The 18,798-nt window shown below is 49.1% G+C and overlaps 1 protein-coding gene across 4 annotated transcripts in view; it reads right to left on the bottom strand.

Moving 5' to 3' along the window:
- The window catches only part of Rasa3 (RAS p21 protein activator 3), a 91,533-nt gene that overhangs the window by 20,165 nt on the left and 52,570 nt on the right, over positions 1 to 18,798 (bottom strand). For 3 of the 4 annotated variants that reach the window (XM_090341838.1, XM_090341839.1, XM_090341840.1), the window contains 8 exons: positions 17,289 to 17,392; positions 12,120 to 12,214; positions 9,710 to 9,786; positions 5,362 to 5,442; positions 4,896 to 4,968; positions 3,538 to 3,614; positions 1,776 to 1,880; positions 292 to 448 (listed from right to left, as the gene is read on the bottom strand). In XM_090341838.1, the coding sequence (XP_090197964.1) occupies positions 292 to 448; positions 1,776 to 1,880; positions 3,538 to 3,614; positions 4,896 to 4,968; positions 5,362 to 5,442; positions 9,710 to 9,786; positions 12,120 to 12,214; positions 17,289 to 17,392 (769 nt within the window). Of the gene's footprint in view, positions 1 to 291; positions 449 to 1,775; positions 1,881 to 3,537; positions 3,615 to 4,895; positions 4,969 to 5,361; positions 5,443 to 9,709; positions 9,787 to 12,119; positions 12,215 to 15,958; positions 16,226 to 17,288; positions 17,393 to 18,798 lie in introns of those variants that run through there. The other variant, XM_090341841.1, reaches the window with a different exon arrangement.

Below are 18,798 nucleotides of genomic sequence, written 5' to 3'. Positions count from 1 at the left end.
GCATGATGCCGAGCCACAGCCAATCACAATGAGAAGGATGAGCAGGTCAGGCCCCCATAACTCTAAACTGAGTGGGGCAAGGTGTCCTTGCCCTGCCAAGGGCAGTAAGCAGGTCAGGACAGGCTCCAGAGAACACCGTCAAGTCATTCAGGGGCCATTTGTGGATGACTGGGTGGGGTCTGATAGGTGGGTGGGGCTGACAGGGGTCCTGGAAGCTGAGTGAACAGAGCAGTGAGTGGGCCTGGACACCCCCCCCCCACTGCCACTGGAGAGTGTGACTCCCACACATACCTCCACGTCTGCAGACTTCAACAGCAGGTCCCGCAGGGGGTTGTAGTAGTCAGAAGAGAAGACATGGTCTTCAGTGTAAACTACATTCAGCCTGAGGGAGCCAAGATCATCGGGCTTGAGGCTCTTGCTGCCATTGTCCCGTGGCTGGAGGAAGTACCTGGGATGGAGGAACAGAGGGAGTACTGAGAACAGCACCCTCGACAGGTATTTCTAGCGTCTTCAGAACAGCCCAGCACCTGTCCATGGCCACTCTGCTTCAATACTACCATCTGGAAAGAGGCTGGGGCAACAGGACCATTTGTAGGACACATCAAGGTGTGTTTACCTTGGCAGTTCACAGAACCACAGGCTAAGAAGCCAGCTGACAGCAGGAGGGATGAGAAGAGGGTAAAAAAAGAGCAGAGTGAACATGGAACCTCCTGGGAACTGGAAGACAGGTAAAAGGCCAGGGAGCCTCTGCTGTCAATGTGATCATTCTGGACCACAGCATCCATCAGTTCAAAACATGAGCAACTCTCAACAAAAGTGTGGGGCAGGTCAGCTTGTACAGAACCAGTGGTCCCTCTGGTGCATTCTGAGTGGATTCTCCCCTCCTTCCGCTGCTCAGGCTGGTCAGCCCTCTTCATCAGACATCCCCAACCAGGAGGCTCAGTGAGGCCTTGGGTGCAGTGCCCTTTGGTGATTTTCAGAGACTGCCTCTGACAAGTATCATGGCTTATAAGCATGGCTGGAAGATGGATCCAGAGGAGGAGCCTGACAGGGGTGCCACCCTTGTCAGTGGGAACATGACACCATCTCTTTGGGCAGGACCCAAAGAGTGACACAATAGCACATCCAGCTCACGGACAGGCACTCAGCGCCACATACGGGCACTGTGAAGAAAATGCACGGACTAATCATGAAATAAAATTACATTTCCTCTGCCAAATTCAACATCTGGGGAAAATTAAGGTATGGAAGTGAAAAGCAAGTTTTTTATGCACTTCAGCGGGCCCCAAGGCAGGGAGAGGCTGCAGATGAGGCAAGCGTGAGACGGCAGCATGAGACACAGCATGAGAGAGATGGCAGCATGAGAGAGATGCAGCATGGACGATCCACACTGCCAGGGACTCAAGATCACTGTGAGGAAAGATCACCACATAGTGCTCGCCCTAATGACAGCCCCCACTGGGCAATGCCAGCTTCCCGCCCTCCTAGGAGAGACCCAGCCATGTCGGATCCTAACGTCTGTTGTTTGCTACTCTCCTGTGTTTGTCTTAAGGCTTTGAGTGTCACTTCTTTGGCTCTCAATATGCTTGCCTGCCACCTTTCCTCATCTGCCATTTCTCTCATGCTGTAAGAGCAAAAACTTGATTAATAAGATCAAATGAGCCCTAACTTCTAACAAAGGAAGAACAGGTAGTGCCAGGCAGGGCCGACGTCAGTAAAGTGTCCTGTGGCACAAGGCCGCCCATGGGCACTCCATCCCCATCACGTGCACCTACCATGCTTCGTAGGAACTAGACTGTCGCAGCACTTTGAGGGGGATCCTTAGCTCCCCTAAAAATTCATCTCCAAACTTCAGGTTGCTGGCATTCCAGAGGTCAACTCTGAAAAAGATGAGTGTACTCAGGTCAGCCTGGTGGGTAGGACGTGGATGTGCCTGCCTCCAGGTGGACAGGTGTCAGGGCCCGGAGTGCCTCAGCTCTGCTCTAGCATGCAGCCTGGCTCTCTAATCTGTGGGTTCAACATGGTAGACAGGGAGGGCATCTCAGGATCCAAGCAGCTCCCTTGCATGAAGTCAGTGTACAGTGGAGATGGTTGCCGCCCTCACTATAACTCACACAGGAGGACCAGGGGGTTATCTCGAAACCCCTGCCAGAACATGGAGCCCTGCCTCCATTGGCTCCTAGACTAGACTGCGGGGGTGACTCTTGAGCTCAGGGGTAGGCAGGCTGCAGCTGGGTCCCAAGGAGCCACAAGCCACATGGAGTCTGTGGCATCTTTGGGAGAAGTCCACACAGGCACCTGCATAGTCCAGCCTTTCCTGGAAGGACAGGACCACTCATCTGATGCTTTTTCCCTGGGAGAATGTCTAGTATTTTCCTATTTGGGACCACAGAATTTGACTACATCTGACTGGCAGTGACAGATGCTGTCTTCCAGGAAGTGTGCAGGTCCTACCACCTTCTGGTAGAGCCAGAAGCATCTGTCTCAAAGACTCAGATGGCCCTCCTTTTTCCTCCCTCATCCCAGTCATCATCCCAGTGAGCACAGTGATACCACAGCGCGTAACGCTGCACTATGAAGAAGTGCCTATCCAGGGAGAGAGATGGCTGCTCCATATTCTGCCCTGATGGTTTTCCATGCTGAGGAGTCTGATCAGGTGGTAGCTAGCATATTCTCTAACAGGCAAAAGGCAGGCCAAGAAAGAGTCAATGTGCTCTCTGATACCTCGATCCTTTCTCCTTTCTCCCATCCCATTCCTTTCCTTTCGTCTTTCACATATTCTTCATGATGAGTGGGAAGTTTAGACCTAAGCAAACTCCCATGTCATTGTCTACAGATCCAGCTACCGGGAAGTAAGGTGTCACAGAGAAGGTCAAAGTGCAGGTGAATACTTAGGAGGACCCTAACATTGTTCAATCAACATGATTGAACAAGATAGGAAAGACCCACACAGAGCCTGCAGCCCTGGACTAGACAGAACAGGTGCTGCACTGAGGCATCCAGCCCCATAGAGGCCGTGCTTCATGGATACATGAGGCATTCTGCACAGAGGAGCTGCAAGGAACAGACCTGCCAGCTCTCAGTAGGATTCCCCAGTGGCAGTACTAGTGGTAAAATGACTCTTGATAGTTTCAAAACTAATCCTGGATCTTTGATAGTAGCAAGCCCAGGATGCACACTGAGGGCTTAAGAAGACACCAAATCATCCGTGGCTATAGTATGCTAAGGCCACCACTATGACAGTTTGGGTGGTCAAGGATGGAGTCTCACAGATGCCATGCTTACCTCTTAGTGAAAAGTGAACCATAATACTATACTGGCCCTTTGATAAGCACCCAATATTTAAGTGTGTAGGACTTCGTAATACAGAACATTCGATTCTAATTGTTACCAATTCTGGTGTTGAAAAAGTCAGGAAAAGGACATTCATTCCCATCTATATCTCTACTATGAGAACAAGACAAAAAGCAGATAACAAAAGCTGAGTTCAGACTGAAACTGTCCAATGGGAAGCCTAGGCCCTGACTGCTCACTCACCGAATTTCAAGTTTGTCTACATCTTCCTCTTCAAAGTCAAAGTGGGACTTTTTGCTGTAGCTGCAGGGTCTGGTCACCTGGAGTGAGACAGAAGCTGAGTCAAGGGGCAGCAGAGAGTGGGTGGGCTCAGCGGCATCCCTGCCAGGCCCAGGCAGATCTGGCAAGTAATCCAGATCCAGGCTCCAGTAATTCTCCAGGGCACTGAATTTATCCATGGCAAGCGAATAGCCAGGCATAGCACAGAAATACAGGGCCTCGCTCATGGTATGAACAAGGGCAGAAACAGAAGCAGTCACCTGAACAAGGAGAGGAGCAGGAAAGACCTGTTTCTTAAAACAGCATGGGAGAGAGAGCAATGGAAGAGGTAACATTGATCAAGATAAACGGACATGCTGAATTAAACCCCTTTGTACAACTACTTAAAGATAATACAAATATAAATAAAAAAATTTTAAAACCACAGGATCCTCTGGACTGAACCATTCCTGGCAGCCAACACCAGAAGATGTTGCTGGCTTTGATTCACAATTCCTACTCAAACATTCTCACATTTTCTGACCATGGAGACTTTCCTGTTTTGGAGATACTTGAGCTTGGAGTGAAGCCCAGCTGTTTCCTGCCTGTCCCTGCTCCATGAAACCTTGGTCTCTGCTTGGCTATTGAAGAAGGACTTTTGCAGCTGCACCAGAGCAGAGCTTTTTCCTGTAGTGTCCGAGAGCTTTCTCTGAAGACCTGCCTCCAGACTTGTGGATCCACTGGCCTCTCCCTTGACCTGACCCATGCCTCCCATCCACAGGTAGACCACAGCTGACATGCAGCTGTCTTGTGTTCTTCCCTCCTCTACATGACGGACGAGACAAGGCCTCATCTAAAACTCACCTTAATAACCAAAGGTCCACAAGCCAATTGTGCTCTCCCTGTACAGGCTCAAAAGGAGCCTACCTAGATCACAATCCCACACAATCCCACACAATGGCTGTGTGACTAGGGTCCACCCCACTATGTCTCTAGCTTTACCTGCCTCACACTGGCTCCATGTTATATGAGGCAGCCAGGAGACTTCTGAATCAATTTCCCCCTACGCTCAAGCCCTCATTTCTGGTGAAAGGAGCCTCACTCTGCTCAGGGAAGCTGGGGTGAAAAGCCAGAAAAAAAAAAAAAGAATCCAAAAACCCCTGGTGTAGAGCCCCTGTGTAGTGGCGTGGATGCCCTGGCCTCCCCTTTCTCCCCTGTGTGGGAGAGACCACTGGGAACCGGCTGCTTGTAGATCCCCACACCAGGAGGCACGGGTTGGTTGGGATGGAGACGCTGCCGGAGCCTTGGTGCCGTGTTTCAGCATCACCCTCTTCAGCACCAACCTCAAAATAGAACACCTCATCAAACTGGGGGTTGTTGGTCTTCTTCTTCACTTTTGTCTTCTTGGCTTCTGACCTTTGGTCAAAAGAGGAAAAGTTAAGGTTAAAAATAACCATCAGCTCAAGAGCTGTTGGAAAACTGAGCTGTATCAGCACAGTAGTTTACTGCCTTATTTATCTCATAAATATTTCTGTCTGTCTCCTCGTGTAGATGGTGTGCAAATCAGGACACTTGTGGGGCCCAAAACATCCCAGTGAAGATCAAAAAGCTTTCTTTTCACAAAGCAACTTTAGAGCAATAAAGGAAACAAATAGGAGCTAAAAACACATTCCATCCCCCCCCCACCACCCCACCCCCACCCCAGGACTGCTGGCCTTGTGATTCTCAGGGTTCTGAGCCAGACCTAGAGAATCCCATACCTCAGACCAGAGGCAAAATCCAGGAGGACAGGACAGGAAGGTGACTTGCCTGAAGGGTCCGGCCAGTGTCACTGTGGCATAGGGGTCACACTGCCCGTTCACAATGGGGAGTCCTTGGCACTCGAGGATGCTGAGGGATAAAGGAAAGTCATGAGGGGCAGAAACACATGGGCCTAGGTAACCCAGCACAAGTCTGAGGCTGTCTGTTGCCATGGAGATTAACAAGGAGGAAGCACTGGAGAGGGAAGGGACTGCCACAGGCACAGCTCCCCCAACACCTCAGCTGGCTAGCAGTGACATGGCATCACACACTGCACACACATCACCTGCTGACTCCCTGACTGTGCTTGTAGTCAGGACCTAGGTTGAGGTACACAGTTGCCCTACAGTCTGGTATACAGTCCCCCTGGCTACCTACCACGCTTGCCTGCTGAGAACATTTCCCAGCTGACTCTGTTGCCCATTCATTCTCCAGGTTTTAGGTCACACTTCCCACTTCTTGGCATGGGGTTTGGGTAAATACTGGATACTGCGAATGTTATGTCTGCAACCCAGAACTGTTGGTTGCTATCTAGTAAACAATAAAACTGACAGGAGTATCCTGTGAACTGGGCCACAGGTTAGGGTCCTTTTGGTTTTAGCTAATCATATCAATTCCTGTTTTAAATTATCTTTTCTTACAAGGATAGTCTGGCCCTACTACAAAGCTGTGAGCTCCTGCTGTTTGCTTTGCATGCTCTGGGTGATGACAAGGTTCTCCCCTGTGTATGGGGGATTCAAGAGGCCCTTCGCTGTCCCATGTATGCATGAGAGTTCACTTCTGTAACTCACCCCCAATGCTGCAGGCCCCTAAACCCCGGGCATCCTGCTGTGTCCTGAACCTCCTTCCTGGCAGGGAGAAGCAAATCTCAGAGGGCCTACATCCTTCCTCAGAGTGACCAGAGCTCTGGCCAGGCAACCCACATCTGGACAAATCATGCACACAGAGTGTTCTGTTTTTTGAAGGCACGCATCTAGTGTGGTAACTCCTGCACGTGGGAGCAGGAACCTTAACCCTGACCGCTGTCTCCTGGGCTGACCACCATTTCTATCAGCTTCATCCTGTACTTTTCAACTCTGCTCTTTGGAATAAGGCTGAAGATCTCCCATGCCGCCTAAGTATCTTTGGCTGCCTTCTGTCTCTTCATTAATTGATTTACTAGGCAATATTCCCTTGTCCCCTAACTCACCCACTGGAGACACATCTGTCCAGCTCCATCACCTCTAGGCTATTCTGAGAAGAAAACCGCAGAGCAGGTCAAAGCCAGCCTGTAAAGCTCATGTCTACTTGGCTGTGATGTTAAATGTGAGACAGCTGTAAAAATCACAGGGCTATCCATGTATCCAAATCTCCACATACAACTGTGTGTAGTAAGTACAAGGAAGGAAACAAACAAAACATCCACAGTGGTGGCCAACTTCTCAGGTTGGCTGGGACCTCTGAAGAAGAGGAGGAGGTCCAGGGATGCCTGAGTCCCTCCCAATAGGTCAAATCTAACATAAACATGTTTCATGAGACTCAGCTGTCCCATAGGTAGCTAAGGTGACAGGGAGCAAGTCTTAGGCAGCAGGCATGTCCAAATTCGACATCCTGAGAAAGCAGTCTCCACTACCCCTTGGTGTGGATGGTACTACTCAGCTCTCTTCATGTGATGTGCCCAATGCTAGCATCCAGGATGTCTACAGAGCACCTCCTGCTGCTACAAAGAGCCCCAAGCATGGATCTCTTCTCTAGCCCAGCATAAGTGTCTGCTGTGGCTGCACAGGCATTATAGACATCTCAGAGCAGAAAGAAAACAGTCCCTGCCACCCAGCAAGAGTGCACACACAGAATCACATCTGCCGGCCTTCCTCCTGCACTTCGGTTGCATGATGTCATGAGACAATGCCTCTGCCTTGAAGCTGTACAGTCCACAAGGGTGTGCACTGGGGCCACTTGAGATCACAGAAAGTTTGCTTACTTGAAAACAGGGATACTCACCTATAATTCTACATAAAATAAGTTCCATGAACAAAGAGGCTGTCAAATGCACAAACTGGGGAGTAAAATGCCCACTTGTTTCTTCTCAGCCACACATAAGCAGCAACTGGGGCCCAGGAAAGGAAACTCTGGAACACTTCAAGTCACTGAATCTGGACTCTGAAGTATAAGTATAACATTGTGTGTTTCACACTGAAAAGTTTTGATATTCAGCCTAACTAAACCCCAAGACAAGACTTTGCTTCACAGCCCAGGCAAGAGCTGTTGTCACCACTGTACCTAATGCTGCAGCTAGGGAATCCTGAGTAGACTTCCCTCCTCTTCTCTTCCAGGAGTCTGCACTGGTCTTCCTTTGCTCAACAGGAGGACATGCTGGTGCCTCCTGCCCTGGGTTCAGGACCTCAGGGCCAGTGAGCACGTACGGTGTGGAGTAATGATACCCCCTGACACCTCTCCCATCACTGCCCTCCTCCTGTCCTGTGACAGTCTCCCTGGGCCCAGAAGGGAAGTCACAAAGCCGCACCAGCACTCTTTCTCTTCAAAATAGCGAACAATAGGAAACAAACATTATTTTGTTGGAAGTCTGAAAATGGACTTCTGATTGTCTCCTCTTCACTTGCATTCAGTTCAGGTACTCTCAGAAGCACTCTGTTCTCTAGCTGAAAACACTGAGACTGCATTCTCCAGGCTTGGGAGGGAAGTGTAGTGCTGGCCAAGGGTTAGCTCTGTGACTCAGGATCGCCTCCAAGATTCTCAGGCCTATAGGTCAAACTTGTACTGAGAGCCCAGCAGACCTCGGTCCACAACAGAATGGGTCTGAATGTCAAGAGAAACACCAAGCCACAGGGAGTAGCCAGGTGCTGATAAAACCTCTGCTCTCCAGGTCCCGGGTGCAGGCGGTGGCATGTGCAGCTGCTGCCTGCTTCTCCCACGCACCATCACTGGGTAATGGAAGCTTAGGCTCATAGTGGTGTTTATAAATAAAATCCCTATCATTAGCACAATTGGAAACAGATATCAGAAATGTAACCTGGATTGGGCTTGATTGGGGTTTATACTTATCCACAGGGAGATAGCACAGGGGAGAGAGTTCTCAGTCAGTCATGAAAGCTGTATAGTCTTAGCTGGACATTCTGCAGGGCAAGTATTGAAGGAAATAGTTTAAACAAACAGAGGATAGATAACCTGGAAAACTCTACTTTTTTTTAAATATAAAGACAGAAACATAATTGAGAAATGAGTCTTTCTGCCCCTATTCTTGTACCCTTGTGCAGGAGAGTGGTCAAGGACAGATCTGTACATTGAGCCATGATCGTCACCTGCAAATGACCACCTCATTCAAACCCAGGCTACTGGTTTCTCTGTGTCTGGCAGCTACTGCCCTGCAGACTTTCCTGATAATTTTCTCAACTAAAGGCCAGGGTGATACATCTATGTGCAGGCCCAGTATGAACATTAGTTCTAGGAAGGCAGGCATGTGGCAAGGCCCATTAAGGCTGGGTCTGCTCAGCCGGGAAGGCAACCATCACCCGAGTTTATCCCTTTAGTCCCTTCTGACTCTGCCCTCTGCCCACTATCTGTTTGTTTGCTTGTTCGTTTGTTTGTTCTGCCAGTCCTGGGCTTGAGCCCAGAGCCTGAGCACTGTCCTTGAGTGTTCTCAAAGCTTGAGCTCTACCACTTGAGCCACAGCACCACTTCTGGCCTTTTCTATATATGTGGTACCAAAGAATTGAACAGGCCAGGGAAGCACTAGACCAAACTCCCGGCCCCACTGTATGTTTTATTGTTACAAAAGTTGCTTCTCACAGGGCACGGGTAGCTATCCAAGAGGTTGCTCTCTCTCTCTTTCTCTCTCTCTCTCTCTCTCTCTCTCTCTCTCTCTCTCTCTCTCTCTCACACACACACACACACACACACACACATTCATGCACGCACGCATGCACGCACACACGGGGGCCATGTGGAGGGGCAGAGAGTCATTGAGACCTCAAAGATGACAAGGCAGAGCTACGCATGGCCACTCAGCAGAGGGGAAGCAAAAACCTGCCTGGCACATTTGGGGCCACAGTCCAGACGTCAGAGTCAACCCACAACACAAGCAAAATAGAATACAAGCACCAGCACTGTCCGGGGACCCAGTTTCCACTAGATTATTGCAGAGGCCTTCACACAGGGAGGCCAGAGTCCTGAAGTCTTGGAACTAACTGTAGCCAGGTGTAGCACATGACCAAGAAGCTCCACCTGAGGGTAAGGCCTAAGTTCCAGCCTCCAGGCCTTTCTTCTCCAACACCAGGAAGTAGTACCAACCTCTGCTGAAGTGTGCCATGAATAGCTGGGCCATCTGTGAAAGCCACATGCCACCCCGGACAGGACTTACCGTGCTGCAAGCTTATGGCAGACAACGCCTGTGTCTGTGATGACCTCACTCAACCTCAGCTGCAAATGGACCTTGCCCTGAAAGGCACAAGGACAGTGTCATGAGATAGGGAGCTTGGAATATCTTACCTGGTCCTATAGGTAGTCAGCACCACCCCCCCCAAATATACAGCAGCTATGAAGAAAAGCTGGTGATTAAAATATGAAGGTCAGACTGTGGGGGATGCTGTCTCCTTGTCTCAACCACTTTGTAGATGAGAAACTTCCAGAGCTACGTACATCAGAACAGAGGTAAGGATAGTGCCCGCTGTGGCCCACAGGCATTGTAAACTCACCTTCCTCGGCCTTTTAACAGCAGCTTTGCCTCTCTTTCACAGTCTACATTCCCAGGAGGCTGGGCAGAATCTGGGGTCAGACATGAAAGCCACAGGCCACCAGAAAGGGACTTGTCCCTGCGCTAGCTGCCTTCCAGCATTAGAAAATTTCCCTTCGGCCACAAGATTCACATGTGCATCCTTATTATAGCTTTCTGGTGACAAAACAGTGCACAAATTTATACATGGGATAAAGTTGCAAAGAATATCCATCAGCCAAATGAATCAGCAGTGAATATTGCTCAGCTATATGAAGGTAGAAGCCTGGTACATGCTATAATACTCCACTGAATGAAATGAGGACCCTCTGATACTTTTTTACTTTAATCTGACGTAAGAATAAATAGGTTACAGGGTCCACTCATAAAGTCCTGAGAGTAGCAATCTGACAGCTGAGTGGCAGGTGATAGTCACCATGTAATGGGGACAGAGTTCCAAATAGAGAAGGTGAAAAGAGTTCTAGAGATGGTTGTACAACAGTATGAATGCACAGAAGGCCTCTGGACTGTACTTGAAGGTGGTTAAGATAGCATTCTTATGAAATGTGTATTTCATCACAAAAACATTGTGCCTGTGTGCACATGAACTGGTGAGGCCTGAGAATCTATATTGTGCAGATGTCAGCAACCTGGCTGCAACCTGCACCAGCCACTTCAAATGGAGCCACTGGGCGAGGTCCTCACTGATTGGGAGGTGCAGAAAGAACATCAAACTTTCCGATCCATTTTATTTATAAATAAATAAAATGCCGAGGTTATACAATAAAATGAATAAAATCCCAATAAAATCCATAGAACAGAAAAGGTCTAGGTGGCATTCCTCAGGTAGCTGGGAGGAACAGATTACAGGTCTGCAACCAATGCCAGAAGGCCCCTCTGCCTCTTCTCAGAGGAGTTTGTGGAGCTGGGGGTGGGAGGGGCGGGGCTGATGTGCTAATGTGATCGCTGGTGCTCTACTCTCCTAGCTGGTTGCTTTGACTTCCTCTGCCAGCGATGACAGCATCTTTTCATTCCCACAGCACCTGGAGCCCTTGGGAGGAAGAATTAATCAAGCAGAGAGTGCAATTAGATGCATCCCTCCAGCTCAGAGCGTCCCTGGGATCCATCTTGACAGAGGATCCACACATCTCCAGAGTGAGGCACATGGCCAGCTCTGGAGCACATCGTTTGGCCTCAGCAGGTGGAAACTCTGAACCTCTGACCTGTGTCCAACCTGACTGACGGAAGATTGAGGGTGTGAGTTATGGCAGGCCTGCCAACCTATCACCTAAAACTGCCTGGACATAGGGCACAGAGCTCCACTGCGGCTCAAGCCATGGAACAGCTATTCTGGGTCTCCGATCACATCTCAGGTGTGAAGAATTTCCATGACTCCCAGAATTAATTAAAAACAGTAGCTATTCCTACCACCCCATCATGAACCCTTGCTGCTGAGATACACATGCACACCTCTCTCCAGCCTGCCGGAAGCTCACTTCACAGATGAGGAAACAGACTTGGGGAGGCAACCCTCCGCTTTGCCCTCACCTCTCTACTCCCCACACCTCTCTGCTCCCCACCTCACCTCTGCCTTCACCTCTCTACTCCCCGCCTCACCGCTGGCCTCACCTCTCTACTCCCCACACCTCTCAGCTCCCCACCTCACCTCTGCCCTCACCTCTCTACTCCCCGCCTCACCGCTGGCCTCACCTCTCTACTCCCCGCCTCACCTCTGCCCTCACCTCTGCCCTCACCTCTCTACTCCCCACCTCACCTCTGCCCTCACCTCTCTACTCCCCGCCTCACCTCTGCCCTCACCTGTCTACCAGTCACTACCTCAATACCTTCTCTATCTTCTGCATTTTTAAAATGTAGCAATAACCAAAAGAACAGACAAAATGGATAAGCCTATAGTTGGAGTTCGGGCAAAAGTAAGTGAACACACCATTGGCTAGGCATCCTTCCCTGTTGAGGCCCCAAAACACCACAGCTGTGTCTTATCCAGGACCAGATCCTGTCTGGTGCCTGAGCCTCACCTCCACCTATGAGTTTGCCTCACCTGTACCTCTGAGTCGGCATCTACGTGCTGCAGTTGAAACCATGTATCCCTATTGTGATACTTCTGCAGGTCCTCCTTCTGGATGGCCACCTTCCCTGTGACACAAAGGCAAAGCAGGCACATCATGCAGCCAGATGTACACACCCCATGGACACCTCCTGTCATGTTCCATACTTCAGAGTTTGCCTCACACCAGGCTTGACTGAGGTCTCGAACCTGCCTGCCTGCACAGAAGGTGCTCCCTGGCATACTGGATGAGCACAAGACCCCATTTTCACACCCTTTCCTGCCTCGTGGGTTATCTGAGGCTGTGTGGAGGCCAAGAGGAAGGGGTCAGCCTCGTTTTCTGAGGCCAGTGGTTCAGGATCTGAGCAGGGAAGCAGTCACTGGGGCTCTCTCCTTTCCACAAACTGTAACAGATGGGACAGATTCATGAGGTTTTAGTGACCTGTGAATCTACTGTCAGGAGCCTGAGGAAGGAACATGTGTGTCACTTCAGCTCACGTGGTTCTAAAGGCTCGTGTGGGAACTCCATTTATTTACAGAGAAAGGCAGTGTCAGCTGGAGAAAACTACCTTCTCACCAGTGTTTGTGGGGCTGGTGTTTGGATCTGTGCCTCACAAAGTGGTTGGCCCCCAAAAGTCCCTAGGGTGGTAGGCAAGTGTGCCCACTATGCAAGGAAAGACAGCAGCAAGGGCACTGGGCTGCCCTGCTGTCCACTGAAGGGAATGTATGTGCCACAGGGCTGTGACCTCGAATATAACAGACCGACTGCCACCCCAGATGTGGGTGGACACTCCGGAACCTGAACTCATGCACAGATTTTTTTTCTTTATAATAAGTACCATTTATTGAACCTTTTGCATGTTATTTAAAGTTATCTATAGGGGCAGGTACTTTTTTTCTATGTATATGGTACCAAGGAATCGAACCCAGGTTTTTGTGCATCCTAGGCAAGCACTCTACCACTCGGCCAAACTCTAGGCCCCATCACAGATTTCTTGTACATACTGCACAGCACCTCAAAATGAAGGAAAGATGTTTGAAGTTCTGATATTTTCTTCCCACCTTCTGCAGATGGCATCCAGCTTCCACTTCCTCTGAGTGTGACCCTGCTCTAATGACCCTAGCTCTTATGCCAGTAGCCACCCTGCTAACTCCAGCATGAGATGGGGTCTCTTCTCAAAGATCTTTTGTTAATGTTTCAAAAGTCTCAAGCCTGGGCTGGGAGTGTGGCCTAGTGGTGGAGGGCTTGCCTAGCATGCACGAAGACCCGAGTTCCATTCCTCGGTACCACATACATAGAAAAAGCCAAAAGTGGTGCTGAGGCTCAAGTGGTAGAGCGCTAGCCTTGAGAAAGCTCAAGGACAGTGCTCAGGCCCTGAGCTCAAGCCTTTACAGGCCCATCTGCTGGGATTCCAGCAGCCCCAGCATGGCCTGTGTAGAACATTCTACCTGCCATGTCTTTATCATCCTGCTGTGGTCCTGGATGGGCAGAAGTAATTGCACAAGCACCACAGTGAAGAAATGGTGGCTGAGGTGGAGAGGCTCTGCTGCATCTTTCCACACATTATCACCCTCTGGGCCTGGATGGCACCACAAGGCCCAGACCCCTCCTGTCCCAAAGGTTAATAGGTGAGCTCTCACAGAACCTTGCTGTCTGTTCCTCCACTAAGGAAGCCTCCACAGTAAGCTTCCCCCTTTGAGCAGCCAAACCCCAGAGCTGCCTGTTACAAGGGGCTGCATGCCCACGCGGCATGGAGGAGGCCTAGAGGGAGAAAAGAAGTGAAAATAAGCTTTCCAAATACCTGAGGGTGGCCTGGATAGTCTTGGAGTGCCTGACACTTGTGGCATTGTTCACCACCCATCCCCATTCTGGCATATTCTGAAGGCAGGTAGCTGGGCCCCACACTTTCTCCCTGGGACAACCTCTGGAACAACCTCCTCTTTCAGAGACTCAAAGATCCATGGCTCAGTAGGATCATTTCACATGCCTAGTCCACGTGGATGCCTCTTCAACACAAGGGGCATCATGATTGGCCGTGGTGAACCCCTCAGCTCAGCTACTGCCACACACAGATCCTGTGGCATGGACTCTACGAATCATAGCCATTAAGGCGACCGCTAGGCCCCTGTGAGGCATCACAATTTGAGGGAGAGTTAAGTGCCAGGTGGAAGCAAAGTACAGATAGGAGAAGGATACCATGACACCCATATAAGCCCAATCACAGATAGGAGGATACCATGACACCCATATAAGCCCAATCACTCACAGTTCCTCATTTCCTCCAAACAGTATCATCACAAGGGCCAAGCTCCTCTGTGGCCCCTACTCTCCTCCTATCATGCTTTCTCTGCTGGGTGTTCCTTGGATTTCTCTACCATTGGGTTCCATGACCTTTCACCACGGTCCAGGCACAGAGTAATTCCTCCCTGCAAATGGCCACATGGCTTTTGCAAAACAGACCTTTACCCTCACTGGAACACAACTTTTGAGCCTCTCCAGAACCAGACTACATGAAACAAAGTTTCTTAAGACTGAGTTGTGTCCCATGCTTCTGTGAAAAGGGATATGGAAATCTCCAAGCACTGGGATTCATTTGCTGCAGAGGAGGGTTGCCTTTTCTAATGGGAATGTTATTTGCAATGCTGTTGCTTCTTTGAATTTTCAGTGGCACAAAGAGTGGACATACAGTGAACACACTGGTGATTCCACCCATCTTTATTTTCAGAAATTCTTTATTGAACTTTTAGATGGGCCATAGAGAAAACAGAACAAAATTCAAAACATTCAGGAGGGTAAAACATAGTCAAGAATGAGCCTGGATCCCAGCTGTGGTCATTTCCAGGTTGTCCACCTAGAGGTCTCTTGCCTCTGATGGGAGTGAAGCAGCTCTCCCAGGTGAGATGGTTGTACGGCAAGGTGGCCCACATGAATCGCCACATGGACCCCATCTACACACAACTCATTCAGCTCCTGGGCAGATGGGGCTTCATCCAGGTCAGCACCACGAAGCGTGGGCTCTCCACCTCTTATATGTTTCTATCTCAAGCTTTTTGTTATAGAACTCAAAATGGATGGCAACACTGATACGCCGGGCTGCAGAGGCAATGCAATGATTTGGGAATAACTGTACAACTCCAAATCCAGATTCTCAAACAGATAACCTAAGCCTCACACATGGAAGGACCATCCAGAGCTCTTCACTTCAGCTTCAAAGGAAGTTTGCTTGACTTGTCATGTGGAAGGTCTCACGTTTTTGCCAACTGGCCGGACTGATTTCCTATAACTTCCCACAGAGCTGAAAGGCTGCACGGCAGCCTGACTGGTTGAGATGGATCTTTCTAACTTTTTTCCTGGACTGGACTTGAAGTACAATCACAATCCTCCTGACCTCCAAAGTAGCTGGGATTATAGGTGTGAACCACTGCGCTGGCCTACAATGTCATTTTTAGGATTTCACTATTCTGGTGTTCCTGATGTGTTCCTATGGTATTACAGAAGTTTTATTTGGTCAAGTATGTCCTTATAGCCTCTTTCTCTGTCAAGTATGTTTTTTTTATCCTCTTATTCTGGTGTGTGTGTGTGTGTGTGTGTGTTGTACAGGCGCCTGTGCACACGCTGGTCCCAGGACTGAATTCAGGGCCTAAGCACTGTCCCTGAGATTTTTAGTCCAAGGCTAGCACCCTACTACTTGAGCCACATCTCCACATCCAGTTTTTTGGTGATTAATTGAATATAAGAGTATCACAGACTTTCCTGCCTGGGCTGGTTTCAAACTATGATTCTCAGATCTCAGCCTCCAGAGCAGGATAATAGAAATGAGCTAACCACCTACACCCTGAACAGGTGTCCACTTCCTCCTCTTCCTTCGTCAGGTGTGTCCTTTCCTCCTCTTCCTTCGTCAGATGTGTCCTTTCCTCCTCCTCCCTCATCAGGTGTGTCCTTTTCTTTTTCTTCCTTGTCAAGTACGCCCTTTTATCCTCTTCCTCTGAAGCTTTTGCTGAGGTTGATCTTGCATCTCACTTCTAGAAATGCGACTGAGAACACACAGCACCGCTGCTGTGACACAACCAGGCTCCTCGGGCTCTTCCCTAAGCTCTCTAACTGATATGTAGAAATGTTCTGTGCAACTAAGACACATTCCGTTCTCACAGCTGAAGGAAGTCAGACTAGACTCCTAGGGCAGCCCTGCTCTACCCAGTCACATTATGCATTTGAGTGGCATGAACTGCCACTGTCCAGCAGCTAGTGACACAACCAACATCCAAGGTGAGTCTTTTTTCTCCCCAGGATTCTCTCCTTAATGCTGGCACCACTGTGAGAGCACCCAAAAACCTCGGACAGCACAGCACCCTAGAATCTGAAAGCACTACTACTAATTCCTAGGCGGAGCCCCAGTCCCTTTGATAGGCCCTTTAAACCTCAGGCTATCCCCCAAATCTTGACAGCACCCCATCTAATTAGGGGTTGGGCCTGACAATAATAGGCCAAAGTTTGCACATCACCAAGAATAGTGAAAGGAGCTGGTGAGCCATGTGCTGATGCCCGTACTAAGGGGAGGTGTCTTCCTTGCTGCCCACTAGACCATGTGCCAGGTGGAAGAGTCACCCGGACACTTCACACACTTATCACAGGCATCTGCTTTGAAGCTGGAGGGAAAATGAGGCTCAAGGATCTAGGGGGATCAACTGAGTTTGGTGCACATCTACCTGGGTCCCAAGCCTTTCTAGCTCTTCTGTCTTTATAATCACAAGGCTGGAGTCAAGGACAAGACCAGCCTAGAGGTAAAGAGGCTGGTCTCATGGCCCTTACCCAAAGGTTTTCCTTGTGGGATCTTGGAAGAAAGCCACCCTCAAAAGTTGTTTGGAGACAGTTTGGGACACACTCTGATCCAGCCTTGAAGTGCTGCTTGGAAACTGCTCTGAAATCTCGGACATGAAGTATTGGTAAGTGGCTGCTAAGACTCAGGAAGACCTGGGAGGCCACCCACACTAAGACAAGAAAACAGGCACCAGGACACTCCTGTCAGGGGCATTCAACACACTCTCACCACAAAGGCTCCAGACTAGTGCTAACATGCCCTCGCATTATGAATGTATGGTACATGGGAGAGTGTAAAGAACGAGAGATAAAAACAGTGAGGGAAACAGCCATGAAGTACCTACCTATGATGGAATCCCTCCGGAAAACGTCTCTATCAAAAATGTAAAACGAGAGGTGACGAAAACTCCGAGGAATTTCACAGTAAAAGTCTTCTCCATAAAAGGGACTGGACAAACAAACAAAATGGGCATTGTTAGAATTCATGCTGCAGTCAACTTGTGCTTGACAGAGCAGCCCTGGTCACTGCGAGGGCCTCCCTGCCAGCATGCTCTCAGGAGCCCAGCTGCGGTACTATTTTCACATGTGCCATGGGAACAACCATTCTGAGTTTTACTTGTGAGATATGAAACTAGCTCAGTAATCAGACTGTCCAAAACTATGGTGGGTACGGTGGCTGGGTAGTCCTCTCAAAAGCTGTCACACTTCCAGGACTGGGAATGTAGCTTAATTGTAGAGTGCTTTCCTCTCATGCATGAAGCCCTGGGTTCGATTCCTCAGTACCACATAACAGAAAAAGCCTGAGGTGGCACTGTGGCTCAAGTGGTAGAGTGCTAGCCTTGAGCAAAATAAGTTCAGGGACAGTGCCCAGGCCCTGAGTTCAAGCCCCAGGACTGGAAAAAAAAAAAAAGCTGTCATGTCCAAAGAATGGACTTGAACACTTGGCTTAGGTAACAACTCACAGTGTGGATGTGGCCTTCACCACCGTACCATGTTCAGCACAGATCCTCCAGACAGCAATGATGTCTTAAAGGCAAATGATTTAGGTAGAGGGTAGCAGTACTCAGTAACAATTATACATTTAAAGGAAAAACATACAATTCCAGTCTCAGAAATGCTTTTTCTTCCTGCCCTCCTGCCCTAAGATCTAGTGCAAAATCTCCCCCAAATACTGTCTTTGATTCTTATGGGGAAAGATCCCCACTGTTCTTGTGGCTCATAGCCTATGTGTGAGTCATTCACAGCTGTGAGCCTCATTCTTAAAATAAATGAAAGCTCTAATCAAGGGGAAGAAAGCCAGTGGGCTGTCACTAAACAAACCTCCCTATTGTCATGAATGGGTGCTCGGAAATACCAGCTCTTGACATCACAAAAACACCACTGGACCTGGTGAGCTGCTTAGGAAACCAAATGACCACTTCAGTACAGACACTGATCTAACTTGCAACTAGATGCTTCATGTACATTTCTGGCTAAATTCCAAAACAGGAAGTGTGATTATTCAAGGAGGAAGTAAAGCAATGTGTCATGTTCTGAGGCAGAAGCAGGAAGGCATCCAGCACTGAGACCAATGACTGGAGTCCACATACCACGAGACAACCATAGCCTGCCCCTGTCACAAACAGAGCTCACTCAGAACAGATCCCACGCCACAGGTGACGGCTGGAATCACAGTGATCTCAGAAGAAGAGGGAATAACCTGGAGTTTTATAGAAAGGTTTCTCAGATCAGACACCCCAAGCACAAATGCTAAAAGACAAAAAAAAAAAAAAGGTAAGTTAGAGGTCATCAAACTATAAAATATTAGACACTTTTATGTTTTAAAAGACCCTAATAAGAAAGTAAAGACAGACT

The sequence above is a fragment of the Megascapheus bottae genome, chromosome 11 (genome assembly GCF_031878675.1).
Source record: "Megascapheus bottae isolate mThoBot1 chromosome 11, mThoBot2.hap1, whole genome shotgun sequence".
Classification (NCBI taxonomy): domain Eukaryota; kingdom Metazoa; phylum Chordata; class Mammalia; order Rodentia; family Geomyidae; genus Megascapheus; species Megascapheus bottae.
This window is presented reverse-complemented; position numbering and strand designations above follow the sequence as displayed.